The 17,202-nt window shown below is 35.5% G+C and overlaps 1 protein-coding gene across 1 annotated transcript; it reads right to left on the bottom strand.

Annotated features, from left to right (window-relative positions):
- Positions 1-4,536: 4,536 nt before the first annotated feature.
- Positions 4,537-10,852, bottom strand: LOC104248174 (uncharacterized). Its single transcript, XM_070170412.1, has 9 exons — positions 10,794-10,852; positions 10,388-10,699; positions 10,201-10,306; positions 8,910-9,206; positions 7,658-7,899; positions 6,973-7,566; positions 6,786-6,885; positions 5,842-6,231; positions 4,537-4,829 (listed from the first exon to the last, which is right to left on the bottom strand). Exons 1-4 carry the CDS (start codon positions 10,850-10,852, stop codon positions 9,135-9,137), a joined length of 549 nt encoding a protein of 182 aa, XP_070026513.1. The 3' UTR covers positions 4,537-4,829; positions 5,842-6,231; positions 6,786-6,885; positions 6,973-7,566; positions 7,658-7,899; positions 8,910-9,134.
- Positions 10,853-17,202: the final 6,350 nt, after the last annotated feature.

The raw sequence follows: 17,202 nt of genomic DNA, 5'->3' as shown, positions 1-17,202 counted from the left end.
CCTTAGAATGCAGCCTTTCTCCGAACCCTGCGTAAATACAGAATACTTTCTGCACTGTAAAACTACTAAATCAAGCTAAAAATCAAGAAGTATTGATTAAAGTTCATGGGAGAAGGAAGAACCGGAGAGAGAGAAAAATATTTTATGTTCTCTTCTAGAATGTACCAGCCCGTTCAATGTATCTATGTTATTTTTACAATATATTGGGCTTTGGCCCAGAAGCTCAAAATACAAATAAATAAACTTTAGCTAAACCGGTGGTGGGCCTGTATCATAGGTCGTAGTAAGCTGAAGTCTAACACCCCCTTCAAGTTGGAGGGTGCTACAATCCCCAACTTGAGCAACAAAGAATGATGAAGAACTCCAGTGAGAGGCTTTGTAAAAACGTCGGTGAGCTGAGAAGTGGTAGGAACATGATACAAGGAGATTAAGCCGTCACCAAGTTTATTCCGAACAAAATGGCAGTCCAATTCAATGTGCTTCGTCCGCTCATGAAAAGCAGGGTTCTTCGCAATATGAATGGCCGCTTGGTTGTCACAAAACACAGGTACAACAGAAGATATAGCAACACCAAAAACAGATAAAAGGCAAACAACCCAAGTCAACTCCGCAACTACCTTACTAAGAGCTCGGTATTCAGCCTCAGCAGAAGAAAGAGAGACAACTGGTTGCTTCTTAGCCTTCCAACCAATGATATAATTCCCCAAAAGAATGCAAAACCCAGTGACTGATCTACGAGTGTCTAGGCAAGCAGCCCAGTCACTGTCACAGAAGGCAGACAAGGAAAGGGATGGAGAATTGCCATAGAACACCCCAACATCAGAAGTACTTTTGAGATAGTGAAGTAAATGCAAAACAGCCTTCATGTGGGAAGTACAAGGGGCCTATAGGAACTGGCTGAGATGTTGGACAGCAAAGCAGAGGTCAGGCCTCGTGTGAGTCAAAAAAATTCAACTTTCCCACAAAGCTTCTATAAATGTCAGGAGAAGACAGAAGGTCACCCATGACAGTCTTCAATTTAGAGTTCAAATCCAAAGGACAAGTCACAGGAGACACCATATCACAATTGTATTCATGAAGTAAATCTCTGATAAACTTACTTTGATGTAGTAATAGGCCAGAAGGAAGATATGCCACTTCTATGCCAATAAAGTAGTTAAGAACACCCAAATCCTTGATTTTGAACTGATTGTCCAAGAAAAGTTTCAAAGCAGAGATTTCTTCCAAATCATCACCAATAAGTATTATATCATCCACATAAACAGCAAGAAGTACAGTGGAACCACCTGATCTTCTGATGAAAATGGAATAGTCATTCAAAGAATGGAAGTAACCCCTAGAACACAAAGCATGAGACAGATTGGCATACCACTGCCTAGATGCCTGTCTCAAACCATACAAAAATTTTTGAAGGTGACAAACCAAATTAGAAGACTGACCAGATGAAGCAGCACTCTCAATAGACAAACCAGGGGGCAATTTTATGTAGACCTCCCCATCCAAGTTTCCATGCAAAAATGCATTATTTACATCAAGTTGAAACATAGACCAATTCCTTTTTACAGCCACAACCATGAGATATTTAACAGTAGAAAATTTGGTGACTGGGGAAAAAGTTTCATTAAAATCTACATCCTCCACCTGTGTATCACCCCAAACAACTAACCTAGCCTTATATCTTTCTATAGATCCATCGGCGTTATATTTTATCTTATATACCCACTTACAACCTATGGGTTTCTTGCTAGGAGGTAACTCAACAATAGACCAAGTATCATTAGCCTCAAGAGCCTCAAATTCCTTTCTCATGGCCTCTTGCCAAGCTAGAGTAGAAGTAACCTGATGGTAAGAGTGGGATTCCAGGCCAGCAATGCTAACTAAACTTTGAGAACAAAAGGGAGAAGAACTAGAGCCACATAGAGAAGGAGGCAGACTGCAAACATATTGTTGAAGATGACTGGGAGTAACATGATTTCTGGAGGATCTCCTAACATGAGCTGGACACAAATTAGAGGCAATAGGAGGAGTAGGAGGAGGTTCAAGGATATGAGCAGAGTGAGGAAGAGACACATGAGAAGGAATAGGAGAAGAAGATGGAGAAGAAATATGTGTGGAGGATGAGACAGGATCAGGCTCATGAGAAGAGGTGTAATGAAAGTCATCAGAAAATAAAGGAACAGAAAGAGAAGGTGATGTATAAGTAACAAATAAAGGAGAGAGTGAGGCAAAAGGAAAGGTACCCTCATGAAATACTACATCTCTAGAGATAAAAGTTAGTTAGTTAGCTAGGTTGTAAAGTTTATAATCTTTCTTAGCCAAGGGATATCCCAGGAAAACACAAGGATCAACTCTAGGTTGAAACTTGTCCCTGTGACACTTAGGAATTGTGGAGAAACACAAGCAACCAAAGGTTCTAATGTGAGCATATAAAGGGGGTTTCCCAAAGAGTAATTCAAAAGGAGTTTTATTGGCAAGCAACTTGGAAGGGAATCTATTTATGAGGTAAGTGGCAGTGAGGACACAATCACCTCAAAACTTAATAGGTAACTTGGATTGAAAAAGTAAAGCTCTAGAGGTTTCCAACAAATGCCTATGTTTCCTTTCGATTACCCCATTTTGTTGTGGTGTGTGTGGACAAGATGTTTGATGAACAATGCCATTGTCAACAAAGAATTGGCCAACAAGAGCACCAGACCCAAATTCAAGAGCATTATCACTTCTAACAGTTTGAAATTGTGTTTTGACCATGGCAACAAAGGCTTTAATAAGAGGAAAAACATTACTTTTAGACCCCATAAGATGAGTCCAAGTAGCTCTAGTGAAATCATCTACTATAGTCAAAAAATATTTGCACCCATTATAGGTAGTAGTGTTATATGGTCCCCAAGTATACACATGAACAAGTTGGAAGGGATGAGAAGTTTTGATGGACCTATCAGGAAAGGGTAGTCTAGGTTGTCTAGACAAAGGACAGATACAACAAGTAAAAGACTGTTTGGAGGAAAATTTGCATGGAATGGATGAAATATCCTTCATTCTGACAAAGGGAATATGCCCCAAGCTATTATGCCATAAAATCTCCATTTTATTCAAATTAGAGTGGTATGTATAATGATTATCAGTTCCAATAGCAGCCAATGGAGAATGGTATTTACAATTGGAAGACATAGAAGTAGAAGAACAAGTAGGAAAACTATTACAAGCACCAACAAGAATAGTAGAATCAGATTATGGACATGGTTGCATAAGCTTGTATAGCCCATGATCCTGTTTACCAATTTCCAGTGGCCTCTTCATTGAAGGGGCCTGTATGAGAAAACATGAAAATTTACCAAATAGAACCAGGTAATCTAATTGTGCAACAAACTTGTGAACAGAAATAAGATTGTGCTGAAAATTAGGGACAAAAAGTACATGATGAAGTGTGAAAGAAAGAAAGTGAAGAGAACCAGTGCAAGTGACTTTGACTTTATATCCATTAGGAAGTGTGACCAAATATGGGACAACTAGGGACTGAATATCAAAGAGGAGTTCTTTCTAAGATGTCATATGATCAGTGGCCCAAGAATCTATTATCCAAGTGTACTCATGGACTCTAGTTAGCATGCATGCACCATAAGACACCTTGCCTATACAATCAGGGGAAAGAACTATACTCGCAAAATTTGCAGAAGCCATCAGACTAGACTGAGGGAGAGACTCTGAAATGTGATGTTTCTGAAGTAGCAACAGGAGCTGAGCATATTGGTCCTTAGACAGACCAGGAATCACAGAATTGGAATCAGAAGGACTTTCAGTAGGAACTGGTCTAGATTCAGAAGCACAAACTAAACTCTGCACCTCAACATTTGCAACAGTTCGTTTACTTTTGGTGAATTTAAAGTTTGGTGGAAATCCATGGAGCTTATAACATTTATCAATCAAATGTCCAGGTTTTTTACAATACTTGCATAAAAGAGGAGACTTGTTCTGATCAAAACTGATTTTTTAGGCAAACTGTCTAAGAGGGGCAAATTTAGTATTCAGATTGGCATGAAAAGAAGTAGAGTCGCCCTGGAAATGAGAATTGGGAGTAATTTGCCTCTGCTTTTCATCTTCACTACAAAAAAATGGTAAATTTTCGGAGGTTTTATTTACATATTGAGGGGGTCAGAAACCTACGCAATTTGCTTTTACGGCGGTTTCCAAAGCCCCCGCAAAAACGTTCACCGCAATCAATTTGTGGGGGTTTTATGGAAGACCACCGTTATTATATAGCGGCGGATATTTAGCAGCGGTCTAACCTCCGCAATTTGTTAGTTTGACTTTTTAAGACCACACGTTTAAAAAAATAGCGGCAGTCAAAACCCCTACAATATTTTCATTTAATCCCGCAAGTTTAAACACAATATTATTATTTATTAAATTACGGCAGTTTTAACCGTCGCTATTCATTGATTTTTTTTTGTCAACTGTTATACCCATTACTGATCCAATTTAAACTATGTTAATATAATGAAGCATCATCAGATTATATAGAATCAAGTAACATCAATATATTAATAAACCATAAAATATATTAAAGTAAATTATCATTAGTCTCAAAAACTTGCTTTAAACACAACTACTCCATCCACTAAACACAAAATCAGTATTATAGTTAGTCTTAAAACTAACTTTAAACAGAACATCTACTCGAACTATTAATTAAGGACAAAAGATCTCCTATGGTCATTCAATCGAGTAAGATACATTTTCAAGAAACTTCAATGGTTGTCGTTAGAATTACTTTCACTAGAAGATCTTCTTGCATCCAGGGGTGAAATGGATCTGCTAGCCGCATCACCTGACTAAACAAATCAAAATAAAATATAATTAACGAACATTGGTTGTTGTAATGATTTGGGCTATTGGAATTCTCCGACTATAAACCACAATAATGTAAAGCTAGTTTTCAATAAGACCACCGCTACTATATTTATTGTGAATGGAAGCTCAATCATATCCAACATGACAGCAGACCAGCCTTCTCTAGTTCAAGATTATTACCACTTGGCGATAGTCACTGACAAGGGAGATTTCCAATAGCTTTACCGTAGCAAAGAAAATGGGAATGGTTGGGATGTTGCGTGGCAAGCTATCACACAACCTTGTGTTGTGAGTAACATTTGTGGTGTATATGGATTTTGCCAATCACCTGATAATAAGGTAATCAATTGCAGTTGCTTGCCAGGTTATTCTCCCAAAGATCACTATGATCCATCTCGAGGGTGTTATCCAAATGAGGCAAAAGATTATTACTACTACTACTACTTTGGTTGTTGTAATGATTATGATGATGACAAAGACAAAGACAAACCTTGAGCAATTGTAACATTATTGTTACTATAACTATTGTCATTAATAATAATATTAGTATCAGGAGATGCAACAACTGAAGATAATGGTTCTTGTTTATATACCACATCAACATCACCACTATGAAAAGATTGATCAAGAAACACAAAGTTTTGATGACTGTAGAGAAAAGGGTTGCCATTAATTTCTTGAAATGAAACACCAGATGATAATTGTAGATCTATCAAATTAAAGCCTTTTTCTTTAGCATAAAAAATAAGAAGCAAATCTAAAGGGATAAGTGAAGGATGATCAACAAAAGGAAGTACACCAGCAGCGAAAACAGAAGGCAACATTGTGAGTGCTAATTTGTTGTAGCTAGAACAACATGAAAGATCAAAAATGAACATTTGATGAGAATGCATGTGTAGATATCGGAGTGAAGAAAGTGAGAAAAAGAGTCAAACACCACATATAGCACAAAAGTTTTCAAAATTAAATAAGAAAGTTATGAACTTTTCTTACCGTTGAATGAGGAGGAGAAACAGAGATCCCTGCAAATTCTTCAGGTATCCTCCCTTCTTTCATTATCATATACGCCTTAAAAGCATTCATCATTTGGGTGTTAGCATTCATCATTTCTCTAAAATTTTCTTGGCTTTGATTGTGAGCATTTAACATTTGATTGTACTTCTCTTGGCATTGGGAAGAACATGAACCGTTATTATAACTTGAAGCATTCAAATCACTATAACGAGGTCTTGTTTGTCTAAAAGCTCTACCAGGAATAGCTCCTAATCCCAAGCACTTTACCCTTCCAGAGTGCTCTTTTCCCAGCACCTTATCAACGACATCATTTGGCGAAATTTCAGACTCATCCATGGTGCTTTGGTTCAATGCTAGTTCAATTTTTTCCTAAATACATTACACACCAAAAGTCAGTGTCCTAACTTTAATCAGTGATTGATAAGTTATTAAAAAAGAAAAATAAGAGTAGAAGGATATCCAGCTTCTTAACAAGATCAATTTGCCTCATATAGAAGGTTATGCATTCAGTTTTGCCTCAATGTATATGAATGTAAAGATAAAAAAATTGCTATAAACTGTTACTACCTCCTAATAATCAATTGGCCTCAATTTGTTAAAGGCAAGCAAATCAACCAAAGTAAATACATTTAATCTTATAAAAAGATTAAGCCTCCATAAATCAATAATTATTGCTCTTTCCTCTAAAACTCCATATGAAAAATCCACTTTTAACTGGATCACAGAATTGTATTATTCCTTCTGATTCCCATAAAATTTGAGAATAGATACCTTTTCTTGATTTCTTTCCACTATGATTTCTTGGCAAAGTAAATATTGTAAAGAACTCTCCTTTACTATCATATCCTAAAAGATTTAGAACCAATCACTAATTACTAGGTACTAAATGATTGCAAATTTGATGGAAGAAATTAAAAACTTACACATATTTCTTTTGCCGCCTCATTAACATATGATCCATCTTCATTTCTGTGTAGCTAGATAAAGTTGTCCTCGTCCAGGCTTTTGTCCAGTCTCAGCCATCTATAAATGAAAAAGTTAAAGTCGCATTAACTTAACTAACTAAAAATAGTTTCTAGTTCAATTAAAGTATTCAAAATGAATCAATACCATTTCAGTCCTTCTTCTGGAGTTAGGTTTGGATCCACCGATATGTGAAACAATTTGTTTCTTCCGGATTTCAGCATTTCTTTTACAAATTTCCTTACAAAAAGATACCACGAATTACACATAATTGCCTATTGTATACTTGTAAAACCATAATATCTGTTTAACAAAAGAACAAAGGCACAAGCAAAATTTAATTTCATTTCTTTATTTGTTTAGATCTTATACATAATAGTTGTTTAGATCTTATACATAACAGATTAGGAGAAAAGTTATAAACTTTGAACAAGTAAAGCAGAATTGGTGATCAAGCAAAGAAAAATAATAGGCACGAAGCAACCTCTTATGGAACCTCCGAAGGTTCAACCTCTTGAAATAAATACCTGTGTCTTTTCTTTAAAGCGGTAATCAACATAAGAAATCCATTGATCCGGTGGAATTCCTAGTGGAACGTTATCCATTATCTCGGTTCTGCTCTTAAGTGGATCATAGACCTTATCAAACAACTTTATCCTTCTTGCGCCCCCACTTCTTACACATAGAATTATAAACATATCGTCTTGCATTTGACTCAGTTGTTCGAAAACAAAATCGCGGCTTCAAGAATAAACCAATGGTTAGATAATTATTATATGCAAATATAAAATCTAGTGACATAAAATAGAGATATTGTATGCCTTAGAAATACCTTTATAAATCGATCATAACAATGGTTGAAGGTTGTCACAGGTAAATCCGGCCATTTCTCAAAGTGAATTGGAAAAATGGAGCAGTCAGTTGCTAAAATTTCACAAAAGCCTGCAAGAATGCCTTGTCTTTCACCGATGGGAGAATCCATGTCGTCAAAATCAACCACAATACGTTCTCCATTAGATAAATTTAACACGACTCTTTTCTTCACTTTAAGTATCCTGCTAGCTCCTTGTGAATCTTAAAAGATAAAAACAAAAATCAATGTGGTTCTCTATTCTTTGATTGAGGCATGCAGTAAATTTAAGGGTATTAAGTCTGTGCATAGCTTGCAATACTGGAAATTAGTAAGGAACCCAAAAGAGTAAGTTCATATTTGTGTGAAGACACTAATAATAGTATAGCAAAATCTCAAACACTCACTAGGCACTAGCTATGGGGGTTTTTGCCACAGTAAGCTCAGTTGCTGCAACAACCATGTTACTCCCTAAAGCAGTACATGAGTCCAGACTTCTCTTTTCTATACTTAAAGAGAAATTTGATGAATTTTCAAATAAGGTCACAATGGTAATTGACGAATTTGATGGCCAAGTCAACAACGAAATTTATGAAGCTGTTGAATTCCATTCTAAGATCTAAGGGGAAGTGCTTTAAGCTCACTTTTCACAAGAAATACATGGACCTTGCTCTTCACTCTTACTTACCTTATATCATGAGAGAAGCAAAAAATATCGTGAAAATATTAAAATAACTCAATCAAGATTTCAACTGGATGACGAGAACATCTATGAATTGATCAAATTCCAGCAACTTCAGAGCTATATATAATGTTTGTCATCTCCTGGATTCTTGATATCCGTACGTGTACTTCTAATTTTTCATCTAAGATATTTTCTTAATATGTTAAAGTAAACTTCTCTGCCAAGTATATTAATTAAGGAGAAGGTAGCAAATAAGAGGAGATTTAATTAATTGTCAAATATCATTTTGTGGTTTCACTTTGCAAGAACCTAAAATCAAACAGAAAACTCTTCAGATGGCTAATCCATATCTAAAGTAGCCAAGTTCAACCCTTGAAGGCTAAGGTAACAAAAGAAATATTTTTGGAGAATAAATAGAGAGATTTTTCTGTAAAGTGTACATCAGAGGAAATATAGAGAGGATTGTTAGTAGGTGGAAAAAGTCATGAAGAAAGAGAATTTGTGGTGTCAGAGAGATTTAAAGTGGTGGCTTTAATGGCAATAACATACCTATTGCATCTACAGTCCAATATTGCGAAGACACACGTCCACTACGCTTTCTAGATGGTGGTTGTTGTGACGCGGCCCGGACTGATGGAACCTACTGTGTTGTTGTCTGATCTGATAGAATTGAATTTGCTGCAATAAGACTTGAAGGTGTTGGTCGTGCTGTTGGTTGAACTTGTGGTGTATCATCAAAATGCGAAGGTGTTGATTCAGTTGATAAAGGTTGTGCTACACTTTGTGATGCATATGCTGATTGAACTGAGTTCTGAAAGTTCTTGTAACGTTTGGGCTTCGACATACCTGCAAGCAATAAAAGAAAAGCAGGAGTTCACAAAATTAGTAGAAGAAAAGTCGAATGATTTAAGAAGAAACAATACACACATGTATTAGAAGAAAGATGTTCAAATGATCAGAAAAACTAGATGAGTTCTTATATATCTTCAATGCGAGGTAGAACAAAATCTGATACAAATTTTATAATGATATAAAATTAAATATTTCTTTGACTCTCAAAGGGATGAAAAATACTCACCATGAAGAACTGGAGGAAAACCTAAGGACGATACTAATTCCTATTCAAACATATGCTCATCTATTGCAAGTTGAACATTTTCATAATTAACATCAAAAAATTGTTCAAATTCTTGTTGTTGGAATGGCTCATTCTCGTATATTTCTCCTTCAACCACCTCTCTCATATCAAACAAATCTCTTGGCTTTAAATATACCGCCACACTCCACCCTTCATCAGTTTCATCATTAACATAGTACACCATATTTGCTTGAGATGCTTCAATATAAGGATCATGCTCCTTACGATCACCAGTGTGAATCAATCTAGAAAAATTAACACAGTTAAAATTCCAAGCATCTCTTTTGAACCCTCTATCTCGAGTAGTTTCAGCCCACTAGCATTTGAAGAGCACAACCTTAAACTGACCATAATAATTAAGCTCAATAATATCTTCCAACTTCCCATAATATGGCAAGTCTGCTTGCATCGCATTTAGCGTTGGATGCAATACAAGAGGTGTCAGACATAAAAAAAAAACTCCACTATTTTGAGTTTGAGATCCTTGTTCTCTAGACAATGTCCGAAATTTGAATCCACTAATATTATAAGCAGTGAACCTTCTCGCATTTGTACATGGACCTTGTGCTAGAAACTCCAAATGAGTAGAGATTGTGTTTGCTAAATCCGGATTCATAATCTAAATAGATAAAATTATTTTTGTCAAATATTCAAAATTAAAACAAGAAAGTTAATTAAGCATAGATAAGCATTTTCACTCACTCGCTTTAGAAACCAATCAGGAAACTCTTTATTAACTCTCCTTTCTACTTCAGTTGCCGAAGGTCTCCGGCCTCTTGAACTTCTTCTTATGTAATTTCTAAATTCACTACAAAGGAGTTAATTGTATCAATTTTAATCACTTCACTCAAAGTTTTTGTAAAAAATTAAATTAAATTATTTTTCTTACCTAATAAACGGCTTTACTGCTGCACAATTAAGTAACACATATCGATGAGCTTGAGTCTTCTCAAATTGAGTCAAGGTGAATGTTTCAGAACCTCCGACGGGTTTACCTTGTGTAGGGAATATAGATGACATTTCAGAAGCCTCATTAAGATTTGGTCCATCGTTTACACATTTAGGCCTATTTATCCTCGACTCAATATCCTCAAAATAACGAGAAAAAAGAGTTAGGGCTTCTTCAACAATGTAACCCTCAGCTATGGAACCTTCTAGTTGTGCTTTATTCCCTATAAGAGACTTGAAATGACCTAACAATCTATAACCAAAATTAAAAGGTATTAGAATAAGTATTTACTTTGAATTACTATTATAAGATCGATTGAAATTATGTTGAATAAGTAATGTTTTACCTTTCAACAAAATACATCCACCGATAATGTTCCACTAGATGGACAGTTAAATGAACCATTACAGTAAAAAAAGATGTAGGGAACAACATCTTTAAATGGCAAAGTGTGAGTACAATCTGATCTTGTAGCTTTTCTAGGTCCGAGAGGCTCAAGTTTTTCGAACAAAGTTGTCTAAAAAGGGATGAAAGCTCTACCAAGACTACAACAACATGATTTGGAAGCACATTGGAATTGCTATGGGCAACAATTGTTCCATAGTGATATGACAATCATGGCTTTTTAGTCCAAATATCATCTTTTTATCTAGATCAACACAACGAGATATATTACTTGAATAACCATCCGGTACCGAGATATTTTTTAAAGTTTTGAGAAAGTCGACTCTTTTATTTATTGGAATTGCAAACGAAGCAAGCCGACAATTCTCATTCTAATCTGGCCAAAGATCACGCCTTATACCCATATCTTGTAGATCTTCTCGAGCCTTAACATGATCCTTTGATTTGTCTTTATCATGTAGCAAAGTGTATATAATATTATCAAACACATTCTTCTCAATGTGCATAACGTCTAAATTATGGCGCAACAAGTTGAATTCCCAATATGGAAGATTGAAGAATATTCTTTTTTTTCTCCATTGTTGAGTTGCACTTTCCTCGGTACCTTTTTGTCGATTTCTTTTCTTTATTTCATTCAATTCTGCTGGTTTTCCAAATGTAACATCAATTTCTTCCACTTGATTCAAAATATCTGACCCAGTTAACTTCCTTGGAGGGTTTCTCTCTTCCGTATTGCCAAAAAATTGAAGCCTCATCAATCTAAATTTATGATTTCTTGTCAAAAATCGGTGATGACCAATAAAGCACCACTTTCTACTACGAAGTCGGCAAGGTTCTATGTCAAAATTACAAGATGGACATGCAAAACCGGTATGTGTGTTCCAACCAGATAAAATTTCATGTCTAGGAAAGTCATTAACTGTCCACATAAGAGCTGCTCGCTTTCTAAATATTTCATTCTTTGATGAATCAAAAGTTTCCACACCTTCACACCACAACTCATTCAACTCTTTAATAAGCGATTGTAGGTATACATCTATATTATTCTCCGTCGTACGTGGACCTAGAATGATCATTGAGAGGATAAATTTGATTTCTTCATACACAACTAAGGTGGAAGGTTATATGGAACCAAAATCACTGGCCAAATGCTATAATTAGTACTCATCATCCCAAAAGGATTGAAATCATCACTAGCTAGGCCTAATCGAACATTTCTAGGATCAGAATCAAATTCAGGAAAAGTAATATCAAATCTCTTCCATGCCTCACCAACCCTGGGATGCCTCATAATTCCATTCTCTGTTACTATCTTTCACATGCCATCTCATATGCTCTGTAATTTTAGAGCACATGAACAATTTCTGTAACCTTGGTTTCAGTAGAAAGTAACGCAAAAATTTTGCGGGCATCTTTTACTTCTTTTTCTTCTTTCCTTTAGTAGACATGTGATTATTGTTGCTCTTCTTAGTTGGCTTCCATCTAGAAGTATGACAATGCTTGCATGTTTCCTCACTAACATCATCTCCCCAGTACAACATGCAATCATTTGGACAAGCATCTATCTTGATATAATCAAGACAAAGCTTTTTTATGGTATTCTTGGTCTCATAAAAAGTATTAGGTATCTTTGCAAATCCAAATGCATCCTTCAGTAAATCTAGTATCATAGTCATTCCCTTGTCACCTAGCCCAGACAAACACTTTATTTGATACAACTTTAACAAAAATTCTAGCTTCGAATACTTCGACCCTTCATATAATTCTTCACTTCCATCTTTAAGCAACTCAAAAAATTCTTTGTTATTTGAAGAAAGCAGATCATTTAATATTTCTTCTTCTCCAACTACTTATGATGGACCTGCATCAATGCCCTCATGCCTTAAACCCGGGAATGCTTCATTTATCAACAATTCCATAGGATTTTCAGGAGGCAGTGCATCTAGGATAACCTCTATGCTTGTAGAGTTCTCCAACACTTCTGTTTCCCCATGAAGAATCCAAGTAATATAATTTTGAAGGAATGGCTTGCTAATCAAATGTTCGTACACTATCTCTCTGGTCTGCCACTTCCCAAAACCACATTTAGGACACGGACATTTTATTCTATCTCCTATACAAGCATTTTTAAATGCAAAATTTAGAAATTGATTCAAACCAAGTAAATACTTTGTTGTATTTCTAGGCATTCCAATCCAAGATTTATCCATTGGAAAGTATTGATATATAACCTTTTAGAAGTGGTCCACCGATAAGGATTTCTCTGAGCAAGAGTGTTTACTGTAACCTACAATATTTCCATGAGAAAGGATGATTTAGTAACCTATTAACACAATAACATTATAAAATTTTGTAAGATAATGTAGCTTGGACTGCTATATGTATAAATAAATGCAAATTAGCAGTTGATGTGAATTGATACAAGAAGTCCAAATTACAAGATAGAACCAAATACATACACATACACATATTGATTATTGTTACCAATCTCTATGTTACTTCGGTCATTTACTTTGCTTTCCTTCTAAACATTTCCACATTTCCACACTTCTATTATAGGAGAAATGCAACAGATTTCTCTTAATTTCTTAATTGCTAGGACTCCTCACTTATATGTTGTTGACCCATTTTTCATGCTCTTATAGCTATGATTCTACTGATCTTAAACCACTGTATAGCAATGTAGCCAGTAATGATATGTTCCTACTTGTTCTGTGCCTATACTGAATTTTTTTATTTGGATAGCTGAAGCCATTTTCCTTGTAGAGGTAATGATATGTTCCTACTTATTCTGTGCCTATACAAAAGTATTTATATATATGAAAAGAGCCTCAGCACCAACTTAAGAACAACAAAACAATATAGTAAAGGAAAAGAGGTAAATATACAAACTAAACTATCAAAGATAAACAACAAATTAATTACAAAAGGCTCCCCATTGGGAAGTCAGTAACCTGCGATAGGAGGAATAAGAGGTGCTCCAAAAATCACTAAGGTGACTAGAGTTTAGGCTACTATATGATACTTCCTGTCAAAATTAGCATATTTGTAGAACAAACAGCTCTACAGATGTGACTAAGATAGCAATTCAAAAGAAACTAGAACCACTTGAAATCAACACAGGCTCAAATGCAGTACTTACTGCACTTCAAATAGGTAATGTTCATTTCCTGCCGATTGGAAAGTAGTACTGTAGTTTTTGTACAGAAAAACAACTAATGTTCATATAGGTAATGTTCAAATAGGTAATGTTCATTTACTGCACTTCAAATAGGTAAGATATATTTTTGTGACTCCAATATTATTAAACAGAAAAACAAAAAAAATGTACCTTGAGAGGAAAAGCAACCAGTGACAATTGTATCTTCTCTGAAGGTCCGCAGGAGTTCTAAAATACACATGCAAAAGAAAATATTTCAATTAAGACCCAAATCACAGAAATGAACCTACAAAATATACAAAAAATCTAAATTCTAGGACCTATAACACCTAATGCAAAAGGAGAAAGAGGACTTACATCTCGATTTCAACAAAAGAGTGTTATATCCTTCTTCAAAATGCACTGATTCTACTAAATTTCGGCTACTTTCTGTTGAGAATTGAAAAACATCAAGATGAAAGAAAGAGAAAAAATCAGTAAAGGAAAAATAGAAATTAACTGAGAAAATAAACTTAAAACCCACATGCATGATGAAAGAAAGACAAAAAAGCAAAATCAAAGAATGAAAGAGCAAAATCGAAGAGGAATTTGTATGAAAGTGGGCTGCTAAGAAAGCAAAATCGAAGAGGAATTTTTGAGGAATCTGTATGCTAATCGAAAAACAAAATCACATAAACTTACATCCAATTAAAGGAATTGAGGAATTTGTATGCTGCTCATTTTCATCCCTTGTCTTCTAGGTCTGTTAAGGATTTGGTTAAAGGAATGAAAGAGGGTTTTTTTAGTTTGCAACTGAAAATGAGAAAGGGGTGTCGGAAAAAAAGAGAGGGAAAGAATTAAAAAACGAGGGAAACATTGGGGTTAGTGGGCGCTATTTTTTTTGTGTTGCGGAGGTTACCGACTGCCGTAAATATATTATATTTGTGGGGGTAAATAAACCCCCACAATTCGATATAGATTGCGGAGGTTATAGTAACTGCCACAATAAAACCTCCGCAAATTTAGCGTTTATTCGTAGTGCTTGGAGGAGGATACTATAAGCAGTATCAAGAGAAGGTGGAGGTTGCATCATGAGCAAGTTGCTCCTAACACCAACATAGGTCTCATTTAGACCCATGAGGAATTGGTGTAATCTGTTTTCCTCTTCCTCCTTTTGAAGTCCAGGTTTAGCAGCACAAACACAAGTATTGGCATGATTAGTGCACATAAACCTCAGCTCATCCCATAATTTTTTGAGTTTGTTGAAATAGGAAGCAATGTCCAATGGCCCTTGATGAGTAGATGTTATCTCTTGCTTAATCTCAAACACCTTAATCCCATTAACTGAACCATATCTTCTATTAAGCTGAGCCCAAATACTCTCATCAGTATCCGAGTACTGAACGCTCTCAGCTATGTTCGGGGATAGGGAAATAGTCAGCCAGGAAATGACCATATTATTACACCTATCCCACTGCTTAAACTGAGGAGTATCCTCAGCTGGTCTCGGACAACTTCCTTCAATGAATCCTATTTTATTTCTAGCGGATAGAGATACGATCATATTCCGCCTCCAACCCCCAAAACCAGTCCCAGAGAAAGTCACACTAACCAGAGATACACCAGGTACATCAGAAGAAAGTAAAAAGAGTGGACTGGATGGGTCAGGAGTATAGGTAGTACTCGAGGATGCATCAGATGCTCCCATATCGACAGTCAGAGACTTTCGTCAAAGTAATGAACACAAACAAATGACCGAAGCAATGAAATGAAAATTGAAAGATATTACCATATGTTTTCGCTACCGGAAAACAAACGGCCTTGAATGCAGATTCCAAAAATCTGAACAGAACAAACCCTAGGTCAGTAGCGGAGGAGGAAATCTGTCCAATTCGATCCAAATTCACCCACACGTATCACAAATACCACCAATAGATGACAGAAAGGTAACTCCGACCTTGATTCTATCTACAAATCGAGAGGAAACTACCAGAAACAGAATCAACCACGAACATTGACAATCGAGCGAAAAACTAATGAAAATGAGCGAGGGTAACACCGCTCAAAACAGGAGAAGGAGAATCAGCGGATCATCCGCTCTGATACAATGTAAAACTACTAAATCAAGCTAAAAATCAAGAAGTATTGATTAAAGTTTATGGGAGAAGGAAGAACTGGAGAGAGAGAGAGAGAGAGAGAAATATTTCTGTTCTCTTCTAGAATGTTCCAGTCCATTCATTGTATCTCTGTTATTTTTACAATATATTGGGGTTTGGCCCGGGAGCTCAAAATACAAATAAATAAACTCTAGCTAAACCGGTAGTGGGCATGTATCATGGGCCATAGTAAGCTGAAGTCCAACATGTACCGATCGAGGTCCAAATGACCCTTTAGAGCTGTGGAAGTGGAAATGTTAGAATTTTATTCTAATTGAAAGAACTCAATCTTATAGGTAATAAATAGAATTGTAGAGGAATATTAGGAGAATTTTATACCGTCGAACTCAATGATCTTGCACAAATCGCCTGCACACGAAGAGTCGTTTGATTGGAAAACAAGTTATCTCATGATTAATTATCCTGGATTAGTTATTCCACCCTCCCATAGGAATAAAAAATACTACAATTCCGAGATAACTAATCCCGAGATTAGTTATACCACGATTATATCCTAACCAAACAGAGGATAAACTCATCTCAAATTTAATCTCAGGATTAATTATTCCTTATCTCTCATCTCAAACGAGCTAGCCTGAAGGTATTAAAACATAAAGGAGTAATAAAATTCCAGGAAATGCATACTATATTACAGCTCGATCGTATATCCTTATTTAGTAGTTTATGCTTTTCCAAATAGTTGTAATTTTTGTGTCGATTTCACCTAAAAGGAGTCAAACAATGCAAAGAAGAATTGTGATGCCTTATACATCCTCCAACCTACATTTTTGCACATGTATATTAAAGTTGTACAACCTTCATTTTATTTTATGTGTTTGAATTAACGTAATGTATAATATACTAAAATATTACTTAAATTTTGTAATTTTAAATATGTCATATCATTTTTACAAAATCTTTGGCTATAAAATTTTGGAGCTTCTTTTCAAATTTTAGTTTCAAATATATGCTTGTTTATAAATTTTAATTATTTTTTGGCAGATTTTGAAAATAAAATCTTCAAACCTCAAAAACAACTCTAGAGTAGTTTTTGA

Source organism: Nicotiana sylvestris, chromosome 3 (assembly GCF_000393655.2).
Source record: "Nicotiana sylvestris chromosome 3, ASM39365v2, whole genome shotgun sequence".
NCBI lineage: Eukaryota > Viridiplantae > Streptophyta > Magnoliopsida > Solanales > Solanaceae > Nicotiana > Nicotiana sylvestris.
Note: the sequence above shows the minus strand (reverse complement) of the source record. Positions and strands in the feature narration are given on the sequence as shown.

Excerpts from the sequence above, each read along its gene's own strand:
- LOC104248174 (XM_070170412.1), bottom strand. The coding sequence starts at position 10,852 with ATGGTTCATTTAACTGTCCATCTAGTGGAACATTATCGGTGGATGTAT. Across the intron at positions 10,700-10,793 it reads TGGATGTATTTTGTTGAAAG|ATTGTTAGGTCATTTCAAGT; the intron begins GTAAAACATTAC and ends TTTTGGTTATAG. Across the intron at positions 10,307-10,387 it reads GCAGTAAAGCCGTTTATTAG|TGAATTTAGAAATTACATAA; the intron begins GTAAGAAAAATA and ends ACTCCTTTGTAG.